The sequence below is a fragment of the Strix uralensis genome, chromosome 20 (genome assembly GCF_047716275.1).
Source record: "Strix uralensis isolate ZFMK-TIS-50842 chromosome 20, bStrUra1, whole genome shotgun sequence".
Classification (NCBI taxonomy): Eukaryota; Metazoa; Chordata; class Aves; order Strigiformes; family Strigidae; genus Strix; species Strix uralensis.
The window spans coordinates 9,821,455-9,844,983 of NC_133991.1; the positions used below are offsets into that span (position 1 = coordinate 9,821,455).

The following is a 23,529-nucleotide window of genomic DNA, read 5'->3' on the forward strand; positions in this document are numbered from 1 at the left end:
TAACTTTATTTTTTTCCTTCATTTTTTATGAGTCATCTGCTTTCTTGGTCATGTCCATGTTTCAGCTCCTCAGGAGCATCCCTGTGAGCAGAGGGTGGGGTGGCTGGTGGGTTTAAGGGTATCTGTGAGCTAGGAGGAATTGCCCGCAGAACAGGATCTCTCCGCCGTCCCCAGAGATGCTGGGTTGGCCTGAGAGGTGCCCGCTGCCGCTGGGCCCTGCGCAAGTAGGTCGGGGCATTGAAGGGTGTGAGCCCTGAGCCATCACCTTGGGAGCGGGAGGTCACCTAAGGAAGAGAACATCTCCCAGCCTTGCCCTGGGTGGGACATCTCTTGGTGGTGGCCCCATGTTGAGTGTTCCCAGGTCTGAGCAGCCACTCGCTCCCTGCACTCCTAGTGCAGAACATTTTTTTTTTTGCTGCAATTTCTTTCCTTCCAAGGCAGCCGATGCACTGAAGAGGTAGAAGCAAATGAAACACACCTAAAGCAGGGAAGCCCCAAGCTGAAGGCCCCAGCTCCTGCTGAAACAGGAATCGATTCAGACCTATGCCCTTGGTCATGCCTCAGCACTGAGTGGTGGCTGATGGAAGGAGGCAGCATCTACCCTGCTTTGCAAACAGGAGCCCATCTAAAAGCTCTTGGGAACTGGAGAATAGTTTGTCACAAGGGTATCAAAACAAAGATAGTTTTTACTGAGCCTGTTATCTACGTAACACCTCACGTGATCACCACTGAAAGCTGTCTCATACCAGCTATAAGTCTGACAAAATGTGGGTCTTACTGATGGGGACAGTCCAGGCTGGTTGTCCCCTGCAGAGGGGAAGAGCCTCTAAGAACCTGCAACATCCCACCCTTGAAAGGCCTCACGACTGTCGGGTGATGTTTCGTTGCAGGGGAATCACCTTTAGCCACCCAAGGTGTGCGAAGGCTACAGAGCTGTGGCCACACTCTGCCCCAAGGACTTGAGGGGCCCCGGGCACTGTGGCACTGCTGGTGCCCTGCATTAGGGGCCAATGGGGCATTGCTGTGACGTCAGTCCCAGGCCTGGGGAAGTCCTTGGCCACAGAATCACAGAATCATCTCGGTTGGAAAAGCCCTTGAAGCTCCTCCAGTCCAACCATGAACCTCACACTGACCGTTCCCAACTCCACCAGATCCCTCAGCGCTGGGTCATCCCGACTCTTCAACCCCTCCAGGGATGGGGACATCCCCCCTGCCCTGGGCAGCCCATTCCAACACCCAACAACCCCTTCTGCAAAGAAATCCTTCCTAAGAGCCAGTCTGACCCTGCCCTGGCGCAGCTTGAGGCCATTCCCTCTTGGCCTGGTGTTGATTCCTTGGGTCAAGAGACTCATCCCCCCTCTCTGCACCCTCCTTTCAGGGAGTTGGAGAGGGCCATGAGGTCTCCCCTCAGCCTCCTCTTCTCCAGACTAAACCCCCCCAGTTCCCTCAGCCGCTCCCCATCAGACCTGTGCTCCAGACCCTGCACCAGCTCTGTTGCCCTTCTCTGGACATGCTCGAGTCATTCAGTAGCCTTTCTGTAGGGAGGGGCCCTGTAGCCAGGGTGGCTGAGCAGCCAGCTGTCTCATCTGTAATTAAATTCCATTTTTATTGGTTTACTGGTAGCCTTCTACGTCCCAACTTGTAACTGGAAGCTGACCTTGCACCTTGCTGAATAAGACCTTTGTTTTACTGTGAAGGCCACCTGGGTCAGGACAAGACCCACACGCCCTGGGCCCCCAGTGTCGGACGTCCCCCCGCTCCAGCCCAAGCCCTGCCCTCAGCCTCCACCCGAAGGAGCCAGCCTGAGTCCAGCCAGGTTTATTCTTTATTTGGCATTTGTCACAGAGCAGCGGTGTGAGCCGGGCTGTGCTCAGCTGCGGCCGGCGGGCGATAGCCGTCAGCACGGGCTGGAGGGGGTTACTCGCACGCTCGGGGTGCGTGGGGCAGAGCCCAGAGCAGCGTTTTGGGTGTTGGAGCAGTCGCAGGGCCTGTTCGTGAGCGGTGGCTGAGCAGATGCTGCTGAATGCTGCCGGGGGCCCTTTGGCTCCCAGGGGACAGGCGTGTGCTGTGTTCTCTCGCTGGCCGGTCTGTGCTTTGTCCGTCCATCCGTGGGGGTTTTCTCCCCCAAAGCAAAGTCCCCACAGTCCCTGCCGGTGCCAGTCAGTGTCTGCTGGTTGTCAGCTTTACGACAACGCCGAGCGCAAGCACCGCGACGGCTGCGACCACCGCCAGCCCGCGCCGGACGATCAGCTCCTTGGTGGCCATGGTGGTGGCCGGAGGGGACGTGGCAGGCGGGGCTTCCTGGGGCTCCGACGGGCGGGTCGGTCCCTCGATCCTGGTGATGCCTGTGAGCACGACGCCGTTCTGTGCATCCACTCCCGCTGCAAGGAGAATGGGGCAGTGTCGCTGAGGGTTTCTGGGGGGGATGAGGCATTTCTTGGGAGGGTTTTGTCTGAGGTCTGAAAGCATGTTACAAGCAGCCCAGAGTGTGGAGATGTCCAGCCCTTGACAGAGCTTCGGTGGGACCTGGTGTCTGCAAGGTGAGCGCTGCCCAGCGTGCCCCGTCCCTCCAGGTCATCCCCCCTCTGGCCTCCATCACCCTCCTGAGCCCACCCTTGTAATTACTGTTTTCCCAGTAACTGAGGGCATCACCAGCGCTAGGCTGCACCCCCATTTTGTGGGCTTGTTCGTGGCTTATGTGAATCCTTGGGGACCCTTGCTGAACCCAAACGCACCCCTGCACGCAGTGCCCAGCTCCCCCATCCCACCATGCCCAGCTCCTGGCCATACCTACACATCCCTGCACCGCTGTGGCGGGGGGGTAAGTGTGGGCTGGTGGGGCTGGCCCCACACCAGAGGGAAGCGCCTTGCAGGAGTGTTCGGGGCCTGCGTTTGGCTCCTCCGGCAGTGGCTGGGTCACTCCCGCGCGGTGCTGAGCCTGAGGGAGGGAACACGATGGGTTTAGCCAGCGGCACGCGATGCGGAAAATCCCCACTGAGCAAAGCCATCGTGTGGCCTCTCGTGGGGTTTGTCCGGCTGGAAATGGCACTGTGTAGCTGAAAGATGCCTGAAATGAGAGATGCTGGCTGGTGGAAATCCCAGAGCTGTTGGGGCACAAGGTGATGCTCAGGGCTGCAGGGTTGGGGTAGCCTCGGTCACCCCGTCTGCTTTGTGCTTCATGTCCCCGACCAAGGGTGGCACAAGGTGCAGGGGGAAACCTTGAGGCCGGGAGCTGAATACAGGGATGTGGCTGCAGTCATGGGAGCACTGGGTTTTCTGGGTGCACTGGAGGACAGCATTGGGCAACGCTGGCCTGTGGGATCAAGCCTGTGATGCTGTCTCATCCCACTGTGATCCCAGCCTAGGCACTGAGGAGCTTCCCGCTGGCAGGGTGCGATGCTGTGGGCGCACGGGTTACCTCCTCGGCCGCCTTCCTCCAGTCCATGCGGGAGATGTAGGCGATGAAGCAAGTGCAGAGGATGGAGACACAGACAAGCATGCTGAGCCACAGACCTGCAGAGGGCATGCTGGTGTCATCCGGGACCGCGGCCGGAGCAAACCCAACCCAGGTGGCATCTCAGGACAGTGAGTCGAGAAAGGGGATGTCACTGAGGTCAGCAGGGACATGGGGATGGGGCAGCTGCGGGGGCCTGCTGTGGGGCTGCCTGGCAGACCTGGTTGTTTTTCCAGCACAATTAAAAGCTCTCAGTAGTTGCAGGGGCCATCCCTGTCCACCCCAGTGTGCCCAGTCCCCAGCCAGGCGGGAGGGTCATGGTGAGCTGGGTGTGCCACTTCTACCCACAGGAGATTTGGGGGTGCGCAGAGCTGCATGCCCGGGGGTCGGTACCTATGACGCCGATCCTGGCCACGAAGAGCAGCACGGCTCCCAGGGGCAGACCCACGCCGTAGTAGCTCACGGCGTTGAGGATGGCACCAAATTTCTGCTTGCCTATGCCTCTGAGCACCCCGCTGCAGGCGCCCTGCCGGGGAGAGGGAGAGGGGCTGGGGCCAGGGCCGGGAGCGCTGCCTTGGCCAAACTGGGGCCTCTGCTGCTGCCTGGGGGCTGGCGAACCAGCCTGGTGATGAACCAGCTCCCCGCCCCTGCCCAGTTATTTCTGTGTCCCTGCTCAGTGCTGCAGGTCATCTTCTTATGCAGTCAGTGTTTTCTAAGGGGTGATCTCAGAAGCTCCACAGGGTCCCGGTGCATGTGCTGGTGCTCAGCTGCAGCCTGAGGAACCCTTGACCCGTGAATGCTGCTGCTTGGCACCGAGGTCCCCTCCTGAAAACAGCAGCATCCCCAGGGACTTACACACATGGCTTCAAACAAGTGGAAGACGACGTAGACAGGCATGACCCAGGCCACCAATTCAACAATCTCCCTAGGGACAGAGAAAAGCCAACAGTCACTTTTAGGAACCGACCTCCCTGCACTGAGGCTGGGAGCCAGGGCACTCACTTGTCACGGGTGAAGATGTATCCCAGCACGTCCTTCGTGGCAGCTAAAATAGCCCCCACAGCTATGCAAAACCCCCCTGAAAAACAGAGCAAAGTGCTGAGCCCAGCCTGGCCATGATGGGAAGCTCAGGAGCAGTTGAAGGAAGAAATCAGGGGAAGAAGAGGGGACGCAGGTGTGTGCTGCAGGCAGAGGACTGCGAATGCCCCCTGCTCCTGCTGTGCCTGGAAGGAGCCCCAGCAAAGGCTTCCCGGCACGTGGGTGGCCTGACCTGTGCAGAGCAGGCTGGTGGAGGAGGATCTCTTGGCCGTCTCGACGTCGCCGGCACCCAGCGCATTCCCCACCTGCACACTGGCGGCCGTGGCCAGCCCCAGCGGGATCTGTAACCACAGGGCTGAGGCTCGCGTGTGCGGCCGGGTAGTGGGGCCGTCGCAGTGACAGTGGAATAACCACCCAGCAGAGAGGGGGATGGAGTTAGGATTTCACAGAATCACAGAATCATCTCGGTTGGAAAAGACCTTGAAGCTCCTCCCATGAACCTCACACTGACCGTGCCCAACTCCACCAGATCCCTCAGCGCTGGGTCAACCCGACTCTTCAACCCCTCCAGGGATGGGGACTCCCCCCCTGCCCTGGGCAGCCCATTCCAACACCCAACAACCTCTTCTGCAAAGAAATCCTTCCTAAGAGCCAGTCTGACCCTGCCCTGGCGCAGCTTGAGGCCATTCCCTCTTGTTCTGGCGCTTGTCACTTGGTTCAAGAGACTCCTCCCCCCTCTCTGCACCCTCCTTTCAGGGAGTTGTAGAGGGCCATGAGGTCTCCCCTCAGCCTCCTCTTCTCCAGACTAAACCCCCCCAGTTCCCTCAGCCGCTCCCCATCAGACCTGTGCTCCAGACCCTGCACCAGCTCCGTTGCCCTTCTCTGGACACGCTCGAGTCATTCAATGGCCTTTTTGGAGTGAGGGGCCCAAAACTGAACCCGCTCATCGAGGGGCAGCCTCATCAGTGCCGAGCACAGGGATCAGATCCCTTCCCTGTCCCTGCTGGCCACGCTAGTGCTGATACAAGCCAGGATGCCATTGGCCTTCTTGGCCACCTGGGCACACTGCTGGCTCATGTTCAGCCGGCTGTCAATCAACACCCCCAGGTCCCTCTCTGACTGGCATAATTTAAATTTAATTTGAAACATCTCAATAGGAGGGATAGGCAGGAGCAGGGAGAGACTTAAGTGCAGAGAGGGAAGACTGAGATTTTTCTGGAGCTGATTTTTGCTGGGTGTCTGTGCTGGGACTGTCCCTAGGGAGCCCTGGTCTGAGATAATAACCCCCAGCCCTTACCATGAACGCGACAACGGACACCTCGTAGATGATGGACTGGGCAGAGAGCTCTATGACGCTCAGCAGGCCTGGGGGAGAGGAGGGGGTCAGGGCTGGGTGAGGGTGCCTCTCGGTGGCTGCTGCAGACACCGCTCTGGGTCACACCCTGTCCACCTCCTTGCAGCTCCCCCTCTCCGCTGACCTATCAAGAAGCTCCCGATTTCATAGGTCCACCACTCGATGCACATCATGAGCATGCTGGGGATAGCCAGGGAGGTGAAACTGTCCCATTCCAGTAGGCACTCACTGGACCAGCCTGCAGAGAGGAGAAACACCATCTGATGAATGACCAGACTGGCCACTGTGTTATGTCCTCAAGAGCACCCGAGGCAGCTGGAGGTGCCGTTCCTGTTGGCAGAGCCACCAGTGCGATGCCCTTCAGCTCCACAGGACCTCCAGCAGCAAAGTGTGCACGTATGCGCTCTGCTGATGCCATCCTATGGGCCACAGAGCAGTGCAGCCCTCAGCTCATCCCTCCTGGAGGACAACCTCGTGCTTACGTCTGTGCTTATCCGGCTTTGGGGCTGAACCCTACCAAGCCTCAGCAGAAAGTTTCATTTTTCCAGAATTAATGTTTACTGCCCGGCACGGTGCTCTGCCAACGCTCGCGCATGACGTGCTGCCACCGAAGCAGCACGGCATTCCCGGGAGCGTACCAGGTTGCAGTTAATATTTCACCATCAGGACTAACAGAATTCACTTGATAGAAACTGTGGAAAATTCATGAACCCTCATGTAAAGCAGGAACCAGAGGGAGCTGAGGATGTGCCCTTACCTCCCCAGGTCTTCACGTGGAGTTTCTTGCCTATAATATACAGGAACAAGAAAATGGTTTGTGAATACTGAGCAACGGTGTTGGCCCAGGCAGAGCCCCTGCAAAGGAAATGAGAAAGGTCGTCGGCATCCTGCTCGCATCTCCCTGGCCTCGGGGTGCCAGAGCGTAACGTCCCGCCGTGCCCCCGCAAGCACCGGATGCTCGGCCGTGCCTGGAGATGCTGATGTCCCTGAAAAGCCCCTGGCTGTTGCCAGGTGGTGTGTTTTTCCCTTGGTGGGACGTGGGTGCTACTCACGTGATGCCCAAGTGGAGCACGTAGAGGAAGATGCAGTTTGCGATCACATTGACGACGTTGCCGACGACTCCGCTCAGCACCAGCGGCCACATGATCATCTGAAAAGAGGAGGAGATGGGGGCTATGGTGCCTTCACAAAGGCTTTGGGAGAGAGGTGCAAGGGTCTCCACCAACCCCATGCTCAGGAGCTTTCCCAGCCAAAAAATAAACTTCTGATGATGTCGCCTGCTTGGAAAATGAGTGTGTTGGAGGTAAACCCGTGAAGTGGGGAAGTATGAAGGGACATTAAGGGTCATTTAGATGAGTTGTTGGAGGATATGGTGTAGGGGAGAACTTTGTAGAGTAGGGCTGATGGTTGGACTTGATGCTCCCAGGGGTCTTTTCCAACCTGAATGATTCTGTGATTCTGTGACATCCATCAGGCAGATGGATACAACTGGCTGTGGGATGGGGGTGATCTCTGGATCAGAGCTGCTCAGGGTACCTGGGTGATGGTGGGGACAAACACTGCCTCACCATCAGGAAGGGTGAGTGTGAAAACCCTGGGTGCATCATTGAAGGGAGGGAGCCCTGAGCCAGGGCTGACCCTCTGTGGGTGTGAGGGCTGCAGGACCCACCTGGTTCTGCAGGTATCTTGTCTCCAAGTTGTACAGAAAAACCGCCTGAAAAGGAAATTGGTGGGTGAGATGAGGCCAGCACTGAGCAGGGGCTGTGCTGCTGTGGTGGGAAACAGGATTGGGATGGCCAGTGCCTGTGTGTGGCATCCAGGGTGCTCGCAGGGACTCACCGGGAGAGCAGGGACAAACGCCATCACGTAACGCTGGGTTAACCTGGGGGACACAAGAGGAGGGGTTAGCGAGGGGCCACAGCCACAGCCACCCTCCTTGCAGCCCCACCATGCCGGGAGGGACACAGTGGGGGTGTCCGGGACCACCTGACCTGGAGACCTCGGGGTCCTGGCGCATGAGGAGCAGGAGCTGCTCGATGTTGATGAGGACGGCGCAGCAGGGGAAGCAGCAGAGCAGGAGGATGAGTGTGGCACGCTGCAGAATCACCCCCACGCGCAGCAGGTTCTTGCTGCCGTAGGTCTGAAAGGCGAGAGGGAGGCAATGAGCTCTGCTGCACTGGCAGCACGCCCGTGCTGGGGGGACGGGGACCCCGTGGAGCACAGAGCAGCCCTGACCACCCTGCAGACCACCCGGGGAGGATTTGGTATTTCAAGGGGGGCACAGAGCTTCCTCTTTTGGGATTGCCACTTAGGGACAAGCTCCCCAGCTCACAGTGCCTGGGCAGAACCCGCTGAGGCTGGAAAACCCCGTATCTCCAGGACAAGTGCCAGCATCTCCTACCCACCTGTGATATCAAGGTGTCACATGCTGAAGACAAACCATAACCTACAGAGATGGCAGTAACATTTATAACCTGGAGACAGGAGTTAAAAAAACAAAGAGCGAATGTGAGCATTTAAGACTTTTGGGTAGGGAGAGGGGCTAAAAGGAAAAGGGGGAGTCTGAAATCTCCTCTGTCCTTGTCCGTCTCCATTCCTGTATCCCGTCCCAGTGTCAGCGGGTGGGAGCTGGTGCCCGGTGCCGGAGCAGCCCCCAGGAATGCTTACAGCAATGGCCAGCGTGACGGAGGCCAGCTCGACCTTGCCCAGGTGGCCGCAGAATATGGAGCTGACAAGGTGTATCAGGAAGATCAGCAGCTGGATCAGGATCTACGTGTGGGGAATAAGCAAAGGTGAGAGATGGAGGTGAGCAGGGGAGGCCATGCTGGGAGGAGCTCTCTCCTCCCGGGGTCCTTACCAGTGGCCCTGCCAGTGCCAGCAGCTTCTTTGCGTCCTCCCAGAAGTTGTCCGGGACCAGGCGCTGAAGCCAGCGGCGTTTCTTTCTGCAGCTGCCGGGTGTGAGATTGTGCTGGCCAGCGGCCACCGCCTCGCTGAAGCCATTCTCCTCAGGGAGGTTCTCCTGCTTCATGCTGCCGCTCTGCCAGGGGAGTGAAACAACCCTCTTCCTCCGCACTCTGTTAAAACCACCCTGCCAGGGTGAGCAATGTGTAACCACGGTGGGGTGAACTTCAGCCGGGACCAGGCGAGCAGCTGGGTCGGCGATGGGAAGTGCAGGCAAGTGGGTCAGGGCAGGGCACGGAGCTGGGGAGTGCCATGAGGGTCCTGTGCACCCTCCGCAGTGCCGAGGAGCCTGGCTGGGTAGTGCAAGGCACTTGCTGCCTGCCCTGAGCCAGCGTAGGGGTTAAGCCTTCCCAAATCGCTCCCGCGAACCCTCGTACCTCTCTCCTGCCTCTCTGCGGCTCCTCCGCCTGCTGTGCTGGAGGGTTGTCCTCCTCTTCCAGCCGCAACAGAGGATTCATGGGTCCGTCTGCGGTCTCCCGTGAGCTGCTGCTGGCAGTGGCGGGGCCACTGCCCGTCTCGGCCCCTCTCATCCCAGCGCGGTGGTGGCCAAGACAAGCCGGCCCCATTGGCTCGGCTGTTGGCCTCGCACAGAGCGGCAGCGTCGGGTTTCACTGGCACCGCTCCGGAGACCAAATATAGCATCTGCCTTGGCCCGCTGCGGCGCAGGGGAGGCGGAGGGGAGCTGCTCCCGCAGTGCAGACCCTCTCCTGCACAGTGCAGGAGGTGGGCCCTGGTGGGCTGGGGTAGCCCATGGGGTAGAACAAGGCAGGTTTCCTCCTCTCCCCAGGCTCCCATCCCAAAACTACCATGATTCTGAGCAGGGCAGTCTGCCACATCCTCCTCACACCTGGGCAGAGGCTGATGACTGTTTCAAGCTCCTTTATGTCACGTCTTTTCACTCCCAGCCCACCAGCAACCAGCACCACGTGCCAGGAGAGTTGTGGGGTGACAGAGAGGGGCTGCGCACCAGCTCTACGTGGTATTTGCCTCAACAGCTGAGCACATGCCACACCGCCGAGGCCTCGCTGCTGTCACAGGGCTGCAGGTAAGAGCCTGGGAGGGGTCCTGAGGGGCTCAGTGCTGAGGGCAGGGGCAGGCAGGGCTGGGGCTGTTGTGTTAAGACATATGAGCAGTTCCTTGGCAGTTCTGGAGGGTTGTGCACCACATCAACCCTGTCCCATGTGCCTCAGCAACAGTGTGGGAGCCCAAATTCTGCTTTTGTACCTGAGCCTGGCTTAAACAAGCCCCTGGCCGGTGCTGCACCCCAAGCCAGCCCCAGCCTGCAGGCCCAGGAGGCTGAGGCTCTGCACAAACCAGGCACACATCTCTCCTCTACTACGTTAGTCGTGCCAATGACCGGGGTCACGCTCACACCACATTAACAGCCCAACATTTACTCAGAAAACTTTATTGTATCAAAATCCCACCTTACAAAAGTGCAAAAAAAGAGTTGCTTTAGGCCCTGTGCCTGACACGCAGCGGGGAGAGCAGGGCGAGCAGCCAGCGCCCAACGCCCCGGCAGCAGTCAGAGGAGTCAGCCATCTCCCAGCAAAACAGGCCCAATTGCAGACTGGTGCGTGAGGAAACATGCTGTGGGCAGCAAGAGCCTCAGCCATTAACAAGTGACATGGACAAATGCCCCCAGGGAGTAGGGAGCAGGACAGCAGCACAAGGTCCCCGTCTCTTTCCCAGGATATACTCCTGCCTGTCACAAGTGACATCCTGGTGCAGTGCAGGAGAGGGACCAGTTCTCAAGCACTTTCTTCCCCTTTAAGAACTCTGGGTGTGGGATAAAATAGTGTGAGTGAACCAGAAACTGAACAAAGTGACTCTACAAAGAACTGGGGGAATTCCTTCTGTGGCACCATCCTCCTGGGACGTTACCACGTGCCCTCCTGCTCTGTGCACAGCACCCCAGCGTCACTGGTTCTAGCCCTTGCCGGTCAGGATCCGGACCAGTATGCCCACCAGCAGGACAGCGATAGCAGCAGCAGCAGCCACCACACGGCGGATGATCAGGGCCCTCCATGCCACATCAGGAGGAGCAGGGATGACAGCAGGCTCCTCCTGGGCAATGAGCTGGTGGTCAGGGTGCCTCTCACCTTCCACAATGCTCTCAGGCAGGACCACGGTGTCCACGGTGTCTGTGCCAATGGAGATGTAATCTGTGTAACAGAAAGGGGAGTGCTGCAGGGAAGCTGAGCTGCAGAGTCAGGGGAGCCCAGTCTGATGCTGCACAAGCGCTAGTGACAGTCCTGAGGGTCCTTTCCCAAGGCTCAGGGACACTGGGACATGCCGCAGCAAAGGGGCGGGTGGTCCTAGTGGGGCAGACACAGGCTGGCACTCCACGCTCTTCCCTGGAGCAGCCAGAGTGGTGACAGGGGTAAGGACAAGGTGTCTTGTACCCCATTACTAAGGGCAGGAGAAGTGCCTGGGTCCAGCACCAGACACTGGGCTCTTTCCAGCCATCTGGGCCTGCAGCACAGACATGGCTGCCATGGCTATGAAGGAAAGGAAGGGCTGGGTGGAGAATTCAGGCTCCCTCCCTGTTGTCAGGCCCCGTTACATACCCACAGCAGATGTTTTGTTAGCAGCTGTGCCACTGGAGTTCACATCTTCCAGTTGTTTTTTCAGTCCAGCTCGGACTTGAGCCTAAAAACACACGCAAGAGTTGCTCTTCTCAGAGCAAGGGTGTCCTGCCCAGCCAAGCAAACTTGAGCCTCTTCCCTCTGCTCTCCCAAAGCAAGCATGCTCCACACCAAACTGCTCATCCCTACAGGAGAGCGGCAGATCCTCTTTCACTTTTGCCTTCTCCCGGAGGGCTGTGGCATTGTACTGGGACAGGAACCCACCTAACACCTTTTAAGAGTTACTAGAGAGAAGCACAAGTCTCACCTCTTCTGCAGCTTTCTTCCAATCCATGCGCATGACAAAAGCCGAGAAGGAAAGGGCTTGCAAAGAGATGCAAACGATCATCCCCACCCACAGACCTGCAGCAGTGGAGAGTTACTTCAGGGGAAGCTTGAGGAAAACCTGCTTTTGCCAGCCACTGCCAAAATGCCCCAGGACTTCAGTGGGGTCAGATTATTGCCCCACGTCTAACCCAGCCTCGATGGCAGAGCTGCCCTGAGGGACAGGGAGAGGTAACAGCTCCTAAAGGGGGCCTATGCTGGGAGCAAGCCTGGATTTACGGGGACATCTCAGCCCCCATTTGATGGAGGCTACTCAGAGCCTGCCTCAGCTAAACAATTCAGCAACGCAGTGCAACCCAGCCTCACGGATACAAAGGAAGGTCTGAGCACAAGTTCCAGGGCTGAGCCTTTGCTCAAGGCAGGGTTTGGCCCAGCAGAAGCAGCGCTGGCAGCTCGTATAAAGCCGAACAGAGGGCGCACGTACCTAACACCCCCATCTTAGCCGCAAACATCAGGGAGATGCCGATGGGCAGCCCGATGGCGTAATAGCCGATGGCGTTGGCGATAGCACCCATCTTCTGCTTCCCCGTGCCCCGCAGCACACCGCCACAGGTCGCCTGAGGAGAGCGGGCAGAGGCATCAGCACACAGGACAGCACGTGCTACGGAAGGCACCACACAGGAGCTGCGGGCTACGGCATGGCCCTGTGAACAGGGGAACCCACAGCACTGCCCCGCAAAGCCAGGAGGGACCAAAGCCACATCACGGAGCGCGTGGTGCAGGGCTCCTCTCACCCCAGCTGCCGACCCAGGCGCAGAACGTGGAGCTGTCTGCAGACACCCACAGACACGCCAGCGGACACCACAGTGCTTTCCACACTGCCTGGGTCCCTCTCCCAGGGACGTGACAGGAGGAAAGAGGCTGAAGTGACTGTCTAATGATTGTAGGAGCACTGCTGCTGTGCTGGGAGTACCCGACACCTCTGAAGGTACAGCTGCTCACTTGTGCTGCTCTGATGAGCCAGGAAAAAGATGAAGCCTTGCCGGGGGAAAGAGGGAGAAAGAACAGGGCTGTCTGCAGCAATGCCAATGGACAGCCACAAGCACAGGGGACACTGGAGGTGCTATAGGTAATGCAAGCAGCTGCTCTGACAGTTTATCAGTTTACTTCTCTGTACCATTTTAACAGACCAAGAGTGAGCTCCTGGCAGCTTTGCACTCTCCATTGCACCCCAACCTGCAGAGGGGAATTGCTCCACATGCTGAAATACTCACTGCTGCTGCATCAAACAAGTGGAACGGAGCAAAGATGATCATCACTTTGGACACCAAGATAACGATCTCCCTGTTGGGAAGATGTACGTACTGATCAGGGAAAGCAGCATGGCCTGGTCCCAATGGACTCTGGTCCTGACATGTCTCCCTCAGCCAGCTGCAAAGCCTGACCCCAGCCCATGAGACTCGAGGGGATGCGTAGAGCTTGGGTACCACCATGGTAGTGACCCCGTGTCAGCAGCATCTGCGCTGCCCTGTGGCACCAGGCAGTGGGGAGGAGCCTTTGGGGAATGTGGTTGTCAGACGGAGGTTTATGAACTCTGTCAGCAGCTTCTGAGCAGCTCCTGGGATAAATCACACCCTCCAGGAAGGTAATAATACTCAAAAGAAAGCTGTTAACCCACTTGTCACTGGTGAAGATGTATCCCACCACGTCCTTTAGGGTTCCCAGTAATGTTGCAACCACCACAGCAAAAACTCCTGAAAGAAAGAGAAATAGTCAAATTGCTTAAAGGCAGCAAGTCCTGCTCCTTTATTCCCCTCTGCGGGACCTGGGCTGACCTGCACACAGCAGGGCAGTGATGCAGGAGGTCTTGGCTTGCAACACATCCCCCGATCCCAAGGCATTGCCCACTCTGACACTCGCAGCCACGCTGAAGCCCAGAGGCACCTGAGGAGCAGGAGACAATGAGGAGGTGAGTGGCAACAGAGCCTGCAGCAATTTTCTTCCCCCCCAGCAGGGAATTTGGGGCAAACTGGCATTGCTGCAGTAAAGGGATTTTCCATCTTCAGCTCAAGTCCTGCTTCCCTCCCCAGCCCTGATCTGCAGGGCCATTATCTGGGGTCTCCTCCCCATCTGACACTGATTTAATACACAGCCCTTACCATGTACGCTGCAGAGGAGAGTTCATAGATGACAGACTGCGCGCCCAGCTCCACCACACTGAGCAGCCCTGAAAGAGAGTCATCGCTTCCTTCATTAGGTCAGAATTAAACTCCTCCTTTGCCGACAAGGAGGCAGTGACTCCAGGGCTCCCATCCCACAGACACAGCATCCTGCAGAACCAATGCTGCTGGCAGGAGGTGCTCTGGGGACATGCTCAAGAGGCAGCCACCAGAGCAGGCATGGCTGGAAGATGACCTGTTGAACCAGAGGAAAAAGAGGATTTGCACTCACCTGCCAAGAAGCTCCCGATCTCAAAGGTCCACCATTCAATACACATCATGAGCATGCCGGGCACCGCCAGCCGGATAAAGGAGCCCCAGTCCAGGAGGCAGTCCCTGGTCCAACCTGCAACGAGGAGGTGAAGCAAAATGAATGCATGTTCTCCCTCTCCTCCCCTGAAGGGGAGCCATATGCTCTTCTGGATGCTCCCCGAGGACAATCACCACTGCAGCTCACAGGACACCAGCCTAGTCTTGCTGCTGCGCCATGCTGCATTCCTGAGACAGGATGATCAACTAGAACGTACTTGGAGCTACGGTAAAGGCCCTGAGGACACAGCTACAGCATCTTCCCGCTGTGAGGGGATGGTAATCTCTTTGTCAGGTGCTGGTGACACTGCCAAATCCCCAGGGCCAGACACTGGTATTTTGAAGGATTAAGCCATGAACAGTACCTCCCCAGGTCTCCACATGGATCTTCTTCCACCACACGTAAAGGAAGAGGAGGATGGCCTGGGTGTACTGAGAAACTGTGTTAGCCCAGGCAGAGCCCCTGGGGAGAGAGACAGGCAGATTACAAATGACATCCTCCCCAACCTCCTCAGCTTCAGCAGGAGAGACCTGGTGGCAGCATACAAGCCTTGCGGCAGATATGGGGCAGACCCCTCCAGCCTTATCTTTGCAGGCTGGTTGGCTGGGGGCAGAGGGTGGTAGAACTGGGTACCCAGGACACACACCCCCCCCCTCCCCCGAGCAAGCCCCTGCACCCCAGCAGAGGCTGTCACCACCTCTGCTCACACTTACACCATGCCCAGCTTCAACGCGTAAAGGAAGAAGGCATTCATGGCCACATTGAGGATGTTGGCTGCAATCCCCGTCAACACCTGAGGTAAAATGATCGCCTGGAAGCCAAGGAGGGACTTTGGAGTTTGCTTCCCCAACATCACCCAAGCCCCATCCAACAAACGCAGGGGGAGACCTTCAGCAATGCCCAAGGAGGAAGCCAAGAAGGCAGCTCCTCTTTCAGATAACGCTAGACTGTTAGACATGCAGAAGGCAGCAGGCAGGGCTCAAGAGCTGGTGCAGTCAGTAAAATGCAGAGTTGGGAGGTAGCGATGGGGAAATGGAGCAAACTAAGGGTGGTTCCCGTGAGCAGGCCAGCTGGGGGGCTGTGCATCACACATTCCTCAGCCCAGCTCTCCCCAGAACAGGATGAACTTAGATCCCCAACTTTATCCATGTTCCTAGGAATACCTTTAATCTATGGCCCAGAGCCTGGCTAGTTATACAATACCTGACTTAGTAAATATCTTGTCTGCAGCTGGTACAGAAACGCCGCCTGCAAAAGCCGGGATTCATTTCATCAGCACCGCCACACTGTGGTTCAACAGCCAGTTACCATTTAACCTCACCGATAGCTCCCACCCTCGGCTCCCCGCACTGCCTTTTCGGGGTGCCCCAGCCAGGCACGCTGCCCAACAGCTCCCGGGGTCTGGCTGAAGCACGGCATCTGCCAGCACTGCGGGCACCCAGAGCCAAGAGTAACAAAAGCCACCTCCCATTCCCAGTGGGAAGAGAGATCGGTCTCCAGACGGGAAAACTATGCTTCCTCGTCAGCACGGGAGCCTGGAAACCTTGGAAAAAAGGATTAACCTACAGACCCTTACTGCCCAGGGGTACTGCTCCTGTCTTAGAAGATTCAGAGTAACTAGCCAAGAGCCCCGCAGCTACAAGCATGTGTGAACAGCACGCTGCAGCCTTTATCTCAGAGCTGTGAGCCCTGGAGCCTCTGGTTCCAATGTCCATTGGCAGTTACGTCTCGTGCAGGGACGTGCAGGAAAAGCCTTTGCACAGCAAGATGGAGGAGTGTGTGTTTGCTGGTCCGGCAGCTGCTGGCCAATACACATCTGGTAAGGCCCAAGATCGAGGGGCATGTTGTAAAACCCCAAACCATGCTGCCCTGTGATCCACACAGCCAAGACCTTCCCTCCTTTCTCCTGATGTTAGTGCTTCTAACAACTTTAGCAGCAACTTACAGGAAGCGCTGGGATAAAGATCATCACATAGACCTGAGTTAACCTGGAAAGAGAGTTGTTTCCCCAGTTAATGATACAGCAAAGCAAGACCTGAGCCAAGCAGCGTTGCGCTCAAGCTCCACAGAGCCGTGACTTCAACACTACATGGCATCCCACCCACAGCCAAATGCCTGATCCAGAAGGGCTTGATCTCCCCCCCTGACCTGGAGACCTCAGGGTCCTGCCGGATGAGCAGGAGGATCTGCTCGGTGTTGATGAAGAGCGCCCAGCAAGGGAAGCAGCACAGCAGCAGGATGAGGATCCCCCGCTGCAGGATGGTGCCCACCTGCTTCAGGTTCTTGCCGCCATACGTCTGAGTCGGGAGAGAGGACCAAGGTGAGTGTTACAGGGAACCAAAGGGTCTGGGCAAAGGCTCAAGACCCAGGGCAGCAACAGGCTGATTAAATGCATTTCCCACGCCCTGCAGTGACTAATGCCAGGCTGGTTGAGTGTAACTGGCTCTCAGGCAGATTGCACATCCCTTTGCTACCCAGGCATGACCCAGGGCTCCCTGGGGGAGCTGCAGGGAGGGAGCAGGCCCCAGCCAGTGCCTCTGTAGCCCCGTGCTGCCTGGAAGCTGCAATCCTCCCACCCTTTGTGGCCAGACCACGCTGCACAGGGGGTGAGACACCGCCAGCTGAACCCTGTCAGGCACAAGAGAGGGGGAGCTGCCACTGACCTGGGACATCAGTGTGTCGCATGCTGAGGCTAAACCAGAACCGATGGAGATGCCCGTCACATTGATGACCTGGAGGAGAGACAAGGGACTGGGGTTGCAAGGTAGGGTGACAGGGGACCTGGCCCAAAGCACTGTGTTCCTCCTAACTGGGTGGGAAGACAGTTCTGCTACAAGTTTTTGGGAAGTTTCCAGCCCTTCTCTGTTTCTCAGAATAACACATTCTTGTTGCCTAAATAGCCTCTTCTCTCCTCTGGTGTGGAAAAGGATCCTCTAGCAAGGGGTGGATTATCTAAAGGACCACAAACAGTGCCACTCCTAGCCACACAGGCACTTTTAGGTCTGACGGGTCCAGAGAGCTGGTCACAGGCTCCAGGTCCCTGCCCAGGTGCTGGCCACTCACTGGCACAGTCACCAGCTGCTCGGTTCCCATCTCCTGCCTGTGCTCAGTGTAAAAGAAAGAACAGTTTGGTGGGTGTGATGTTTGCGTAGCATCAGGCTCTACTTATGCACAGGGTCCTTGTGTACACGTTCCTACAGGTTTGGGGTTGTTTTGATTTTTTTTTTCCCTCCTTTTTTTGGTGACATGTAATTTTTATGTTTTAAATCAGAGGTGAATCAGAGTAATACGTACGGACACAGCCAGTGTCACAGCATCCAGCTCAGCTTTCCCCAGGTGGCCACAGAAGATGGAGCTGACCACGCTGATCAGGAACCCCAGCAGCTGGGCAACAAACTAGGATGGGAGGAAGGGGAGACAGTGAGATGAGGACCCATGAGGACTTGAGGAACACCACCCTTCCCTCAGGAGTCGGACTATGAACTTTCCTGGTGTCACTGGTTTTCCTGGTGTTGCCACAGCACCTTGCTCTGCTGTCCTGGGAATCTGTCCCTGCTCACCAGCTCCAGGACTTGCACAGGCTCTCAGTGGTTTCGTCTTTCAAAGCCTACCTCTACCTGTCCTGTGGTATTTTGTTGTTATGCAGCGTGTCTGCCAGATGACCTTGTTTACATCTGGCTTAACAGCTTTACTAGAAATACCCTTTTCCAGGATGAAAGTTGCACAGAGAGGGGAAAATAAAACAATCCCAATGCTTTTCTGCACTTCTGTGCATCTGGGGAAAACCCTCCTCCCAAACCGCAAAGTCCTCTCCTCCTGGAGACGTGCCAGGTCCAGCCTGCTTGTTCCTCACCAGCGACTACAGCAAGGCTTAAGGATGCTGAGGCAGAGATCACCCTCCAGACCTCATTTTCCCTGGCAACAGGACGGCCCCTCTACAGGCATCCGAGGCACAGAGTCGTGGCACAGCTAGAACCAGATGGTAGGAGTTAGAGACGTTTTTACCCGCTGAGGGGTGGGCACGGCTGGAGACCATGCCCAGGATCTGCTCACGCTCCTTTCCACCCAGCAGCCAAGAGCCCAGCGCTGCTAAGGAACCAGCTCCTGCGGGGTCAGAGGAAGAGCTGAACAAAACCTTCTTCTCTCCAGATGTTCCACCGCTGCCCACAGATACAGTCCTCCTGCCAGGCCCAGGCCCGTTTGAGGTGCTGCTGTGAGCAATCCCCACAGGAGGGGTCCACACCTCCCCGATTGCTCTAGCACCGGGTTTGACATGAAATGGGCATTAAAAATGGCAGCTGCAGGTTTGGTTTTGAGATTGTCTGTGCACACGGAGGAGCGGGCTGTGCCCAAGTGAACGGTTGAGGGGACTGGGCTGGGGCTGATGTATTCAGCTACAGAAACCGAAACCAGCCCGTGCTTCCTCTGCTGCCTGATCACAGCGGGTCAGTGCTTTGATGTCTGGGAGGTCTCCGAGAAGTTCATCAGTTGGTACTTATTTACCGGATAGAGTAGAAGATTCAAAGCACGGAACTTCATGCGCAATAGGTTTAGACCAGGGCTGTGGTGCAGAAGCCTCTGCAAAACGTGCTCAGGACTGTGCCACCAGTCCCCGACTACCAAAGGGTACATCTCCTCCTGACAAACGGCGGTCCAGGCAGGATTTTGGGACAGCGAGCCATAGGCCACCTTCGCACCCAGACTCTGCTGGAAGGGCTGGCCAAGGAGCACGAAGCAAAGTGACTTGCTTGTTGCCCAAGGGGTACGTGGCTGCAGACTGATTCCCCGGAGCAATTTAGCAGCTTATCCCCCCTCCCCAAGTCCACCACTCTTCCCCCACGGCTGGAGCAGGGCTCATGGACCAAGCTGGACAGCAACAGGAATTCCTGTGGCCAAGAATAAGCCCCATAAGGGTGACAATGAAGGAAATGAATGGGGGGGGGGTTTAATTCTGGCTGTATCTTCTGCAGGGCAGCGGGCACGGACTGCCCGAGGGGGGGACCGGGCTGACTCCCTGGCCGGGAGGGCAGGGCAGGAGAGGGCAGGGCAGGAGAGGGCAGGGCAGGAGAGGGCAGGGCAGGAGAGGGCAGGGCAGGAGAGGGCAGGCGCAGCCCCGGGCCGCGGAGCCGTGCCCAGGGGCTGAAGGAGCCGCAGCGGCGGGGCCCCGGGTCTCCTCCGCAGCCGGGGTTACCGGGGCACGCTGCCCGGCTCCGGGCATCCGAGCCCCGCGGCGATCCCCGGCCGGGCCGGGCCGCCCCCACCTCAACGCCGCGGCCGTTCCCCCCCTTCCCGGGCTGGCGCCGCTCCGGCGGGAGCGCGCCCGGTCCCCGCCGCCCCCCCGGTGCCTCCCCGCGCCCCGCTCTCACCACGGGCCCCGCCAGCCGGGCCAGCTCGCAGCTCTCCCGCCGGGCGGCCGCGGGCAGGAGGCGCCGGGCGCCCCGCAGGCACCACGCTGCTGCTGCCGCTCCCGCCGCCGCCATGGGCCCAACCGCCGCCGCTGCTGCCGGTCCGGCCGCCGCCCGCCCGGTTTATGAGCACGGCCGGGGCCGGCTCCCCGCCCCCGGGGCCGCGGGGCTGTGGGCGGTGCGGGCCGCAGCGGCACAGGCAGGGTCCCTCCGCCGGCCAGGGAGCGGGACCCCAACCGCGGGTCGGGGAACCCCCCCGGAGGCAGGAGCTGGGGACAACCCCATCTCCCTCACGTGTTGGCCGGAGCTCACTGCGGGGGTTTTAGGGGGGGTTGGGGACACCCCCATGGGAGAGCCATGGGCTGGGGACCCCCCTACGTGTGTTGGGGAGGGGCTTGGGGCCCTGCTGCGTGGCGAGCAGGGGACCCCGGTATCTGTTAACCGATGTCTAGAGCCCTCCCACTCGTGGGCTATGGGATGGAGACCCCCTGGGGACCCCCCCACACTGACCAGGGGTTCACCAGCGGCCCAGGGACCCCCACTCCAGCTGGTGGCTATGGACTGGGGACCTGGCTGTGGGGTGATGGCTTGGGACACCCCATGTGCTGGCTGCGGGCTGGGTCCCCCAACATAGGGGCCTGTCAAAGGCAGGGATGTCTCAGCACATTCTCCAGGACCAAAGGGATGTCCCCTCTGCCGTCAGCGTTATGATAACGGGGGGCAGCTGGCTCTAGGCAGGCCCCCTTCTCCATCCGCCCACCGGTGTCTCATGACCTGGGGATCGCCCCCCAAACCAGGGATTCCCACCCAGCAGGCTGGCGATGCAGGTATCGGGGTGTGAGGGTTTGAAGGGGGGCTGCTGGACCCCACGTCTGGGCTGGGCTGCCCGTGGTCGTGTTTGCCTGGCACTTGGCAAGAAGGAACTTTGCTTTGGGTGGGAGCTTGGGTTGTTACAGGAGTGAAATTCTACCCAAGTGCAGGTGCTTGTAACCAAGTAGCTGTAACCAAATCTATTTCTAACGCACGGAAAATGGCAGCGGAGAGTGGGGCTTGGTTTTACAGCTGTTTAGATGCTGCCTCGGTGCCTTGTAGCTGTGATGTCATCACCCAGAAATGTAAAGTCCCATTAATGTTTCATTTACCCCCTTGCTCTTTCAGTATAAGGTGACATCATGAAAAACAGTGCAGTAGCAGTGGTGAGTCATCGCCACCCTGATTTTATGTGCCATGATGAAATCAGGGTATCTCAGGACAAAAGAGTGCCTGATGCTGCTGTAGTCTGGTCTTGAGTTCCTCCAGATTTTGGTGGTAGTCGAGGGGGAAAGACCAACTTGCAAAATTTACTTGAAGTTGTTTCTTCAAGAAACACACGTTTTCATATAGCCACAGGATTTTCTTCACCAATCACCAAAACCTTTTCACGAATGAAAAAAACCCCAATGTAATGTTCAATGTGGAGTTTGGGAGCATATTTTAACTTTGTAACAGTCTCTTCCTCTTCAGGCAGTGGTGACATCACCATGACCCACCCTGGGTGACACAGGCCACCCCAACAGCCTTGCAGTGGGCACGGACTGAGCTCAGGTAAACACTTTGCTCCTCTCCCATGGGGGAAAGGAGAGGAACAAACTGACTTGCAGAATGGAAATGTCCTGGGCCGAAGTTTTCAGGCACAGACACTTCAAGTCAGATTCTTAGTTTCGGAGACTTTCTTGCCTGGGGTGCTCAGTGCACTCAGCTGCAGATAGGACTGCTCAGCACCACTGTAAAGAGGCTAAATAGAGATTTTTATGCTCGTGTTAAGACAGCCAGGGTGCAAACCTTCGCCACATCTTCTGAGGGTGGAAGTGGACTGAAGAAATGAAAGAGGAGGTGTCACTCCAGCCTCGTGCTAGGTAAAAGTCAGCAAGTGCTGCTGGTGTTGGTCCCAAGGGCATGGCTTTGTGCAGGGCTTGGTGAGCTGCGGCGGCCGCTTCTCTCCCCGATCCATCCCTCCCCTGCAGAGCAGCGGGCGGTTGGGTGCGTGTGCCAGAGCCTGTGCTACCTGTGGGATGGGACCGCAGCGGCAGCTATGAAGAAATAGAAGTAGTTAGCAGCGAAGGATGTGTGTCCTGGCTGGTGGTGTGACTACTGTTTTCAGCCCGGTTGTGTGATGGGCAGGGGGTTCCTGCGGTGCTGTTATCTCCTGGGGAGGCCAGAGGGGAAATGATAAGGCTCAGATGGTGCCATTCGTGGTCCTCAACAAGCAGCGCAAGTGTGAGTCCCTTTGAAGTTTACTTGTGACCCTGCTGAGATCAATACCCTGGGCTGGCAAAGAGGAGGGAGAGAATCAGGCAGAAACCTGGGAAAAAGGACTTTGAAAATAGTAAGCCCTGTCTCTTCAGGCTTAGGGAAGAAAAGTTACCTCCCAGCCCCAGGTACAGGACTAGCCCCTGAAGAATCAAACACACAGAGAAGGGCTGTGATTGAAATGCCCCTTCTTGTGTTTTGCTGCTGCTGTTTGGAATCCACTATATCTGCTTTCAGAAGAGCTGTTTTGTGTTTCCGTGGTGCCACGTGGAGCCCAGTCTTGCTGGCAAGCAGCAGAACCGGCACCCCAGGATGTGGTCTGGTGAGCGGGGGTGCCCTGAGGTCTCCCCTGTCACTGTCACGACAGACCTGGCGCTGCTTCAGCCTCCGCGCTCTCTGATTAGTCTGTGAGCTGCCGAGGGGGACGTGGGTCAGGGCAAACTTGCAGGCTGAGCCCAGCACTGGGTGCTGGCACGTTGGCTCCTTCCCTTTCTGTGATGGGGACAAGGACCTTGCCAGCTGCCGGGCGAGATTTGGTGGGACTCATCTGCCAGAGCTCCTAAGACAGCTGGGGAGGGTCAAAGGTCCCTCACCAAGCTGCCCTCAGCGATCTGGATATTAACACTATTGCAACACCAGTTAGAAGAATTTGAAGGGTCAAATTCCTTTGGAGTGTAACATCGTTGAACTCGGTCGTTTTAGACCTCCAGCGAATTTGGAGCTGCATTTTGGAAGGCTGATACCTTAACACAGACCTGTTTAAAGAAGTTAATGTGTGACCGGCTACAAACCATCTGGAGCAGGCAGATGGCTGCCCTGTTGGAGCTGGTTTCGGCAGCTGGGACCCTGGGCAGTTCTCAGCGATGCTGATGTGAATTCAGAAGATGGCAGCTGAGGGGAGAAGGATTGCAGTTGCTTGCATCATCTGCAGAGCAGAATTAGGCCTTTTTTTCTGAAGATTTCCAGCAGGATGACTACCCAGGGCTTTCTCTAGATATGTATGTCCATATTCTGAAATGCAGCCAACATCCCACTACTAAAATAAACCCCACAAATGTACCGTGTCTGGAACCATTGCGATTAAGAGCTACCAAATAAGAAAAATGTCAGAACACAATGGATTTATGTCAAACACTCAACTGTTTGAAGAGTGTCCCTTTCTTTTAAGAGGCCTTGCTGCTGGCTGGTGGCCAGATACCGTGGAAAATCCACTCCCCTCTGTGCAACGTGGAGTTCAGAATACAGCTAAATTAAAAAGTAAATAGCCTTTTGCAAACAAATTAGTTTTTATTTAAGCACTGCACTATAGGATCAGATGATCAGAGCCGTCAGTGGATACAACACACGGATTTGGGGCTTGTCAACACAGAGATCAAACCAGAACAGCTGTCTTCAGATAGCTCCCCTTGCGTGATGATCCAGCTGTGGAGAAAGTTACTGTGTTCTGGAGTAATGAGTGCATTAGCAAAACATGCTAATGATCTTAGACTATAGTGACCCTTACCGCAGGGTAGCCTCTCTACTGGGTACACAGGGATGGTTTTTCTGTTTAACCCCACCTAAGTGTTCTCGAGTCCATCCTGCAGA

The 23,529-nt window shown here is 57.2% G+C and overlaps 2 protein-coding genes and 1 long non-coding RNA gene across 5 annotated transcripts; 1 reads left to right on the forward strand and 2 right to left on the reverse strand.

The window, feature by feature from the left end:
• Positions 1-1,807: 1,807 nt before the first annotated feature.
• Positions 1,808-9,337, reverse strand: LOC141952420 (multidrug and toxin extrusion protein 1-like). 2 transcript variants are annotated; one of them, XM_074889809.1, is made up of 18 exons: positions 9,185-9,337; positions 8,704-8,883; positions 8,514-8,615; positions 8,252-8,320; positions 7,838-7,986; positions 7,686-7,728; positions 7,516-7,560; positions 6,899-6,996; positions 6,604-6,701; positions 5,971-6,084; positions 5,790-5,857; positions 4,725-4,833; positions 4,457-4,532; positions 4,310-4,379; positions 3,848-3,980; positions 3,419-3,513; positions 2,791-2,938; positions 1,808-2,381 (listed from the first exon to the last, which is right to left on the reverse strand). In XM_074889809.1, exons 1-18 carry the CDS (start codon positions 9,335-9,337, stop codon positions 2,161-2,163), a joined length of 1,971 nt encoding a protein of 656 aa, XP_074745910.1. In that variant the 3' UTR covers positions 1,808-2,160. The 2 variants fall into 2 exon arrangements, with proteins under 2 accessions (XP_074745910.1, XP_074745911.1); XM_074889810.1 differs by having other exon boundaries at positions 1,808-2,345; positions 9,185-9,305.
• Positions 8,585-9,835, forward strand: LOC141952423 (uncharacterized). The gene is made up of 3 exons (XR_012631620.1): positions 8,585-8,638; positions 8,795-8,942; positions 9,713-9,835. It is a non-coding gene; the product is annotated as an uncharacterized LOC141952423 (long non-coding RNA).
• A 364-nt stretch (positions 9,836-10,199) lies between these two features.
• Positions 10,200-19,735, reverse strand: LOC141952421 (multidrug and toxin extrusion protein 2-like). 2 transcript variants are annotated; one of them, XM_074889811.1, is made up of 17 exons: positions 19,615-19,735; positions 17,543-17,644; positions 16,912-16,980; positions 16,397-16,545; positions 16,194-16,236; positions 15,452-15,496; positions 14,962-15,059; positions 14,613-14,710; positions 14,171-14,284; positions 13,879-13,946; positions 13,555-13,663; positions 13,398-13,473; positions 12,994-13,063; positions 12,204-12,336; positions 11,703-11,797; positions 11,378-11,459; positions 10,200-10,972 (listed from the first exon to the last, which is right to left on the reverse strand). In XM_074889811.1, the coding sequence occupies exons 1-17, from the start codon at positions 19,726-19,728 to the stop codon at positions 10,737-10,739; spliced, it is 1,701 nt and encodes a 566-aa protein (XP_074745912.1). In that variant the 5' UTR covers positions 19,729-19,735; the 3' UTR covers positions 10,200-10,736. The 2 variants fall into 2 exon arrangements, with proteins under 2 accessions (XP_074745912.1, XP_074745914.1); XM_074889813.1 differs by lacking the exons at positions 10,200-10,972; positions 11,378-11,459; positions 11,703-11,797 and having other exon boundaries at positions 12,310-12,757.
• Positions 19,736-23,529: the final 3,794 nt, after the last annotated feature.

What these genes read in the sequence shown, in the direction of transcription:
- LOC141952421 (XM_074889811.1), bottom strand. Translation starts at nt 19,728, where the DNA reads ATGGCGGCGGCGGGAGCGGCAGCAGCAGCGTGGTGCCTGCGGGGCGCC. An exon ending in CAGGACCCTGAGGTCTCCAG is followed by an intron (nt 16,237 to 16,396) that starts GTCAGGGGGGGA and finishes CTCTCTTTCCAG; the next exon opens with GTTAACTCAGGTCTATGTGA. An exon ending in TCTTTATCCCAGCGCTTCCT is followed by an intron (nt 15,497 to 16,193) that starts GTAAGTTGCTGC and finishes CGGCTTTTGCAG; the next exon opens with GCGGCGTTTCTGTACCAGCT.
- LOC141952420 (XM_074889809.1), bottom strand. Translation starts at nt 9,337, where the DNA reads ATGAGAGGGGCCGAGACGGGCAGTGGCCCCGCCACTGCCAGCAGCAGC. An exon ending in CCGTCACGCTGGCCATTGCT is followed by an intron (nt 8,321 to 8,513) that starts GTAAGCATTCCT and finishes TCCTGTCTCCAG; the next exon opens with GTTATAAATGTTACTGCCAT. An exon ending in CAAGATACCTGCAGAACCAG is followed by an intron (nt 6,997 to 7,515) that starts GTGGGTCCTGCA and finishes TCCTCTTTTCAG; the next exon opens with ATGATCATGTGGCCGCTGGT.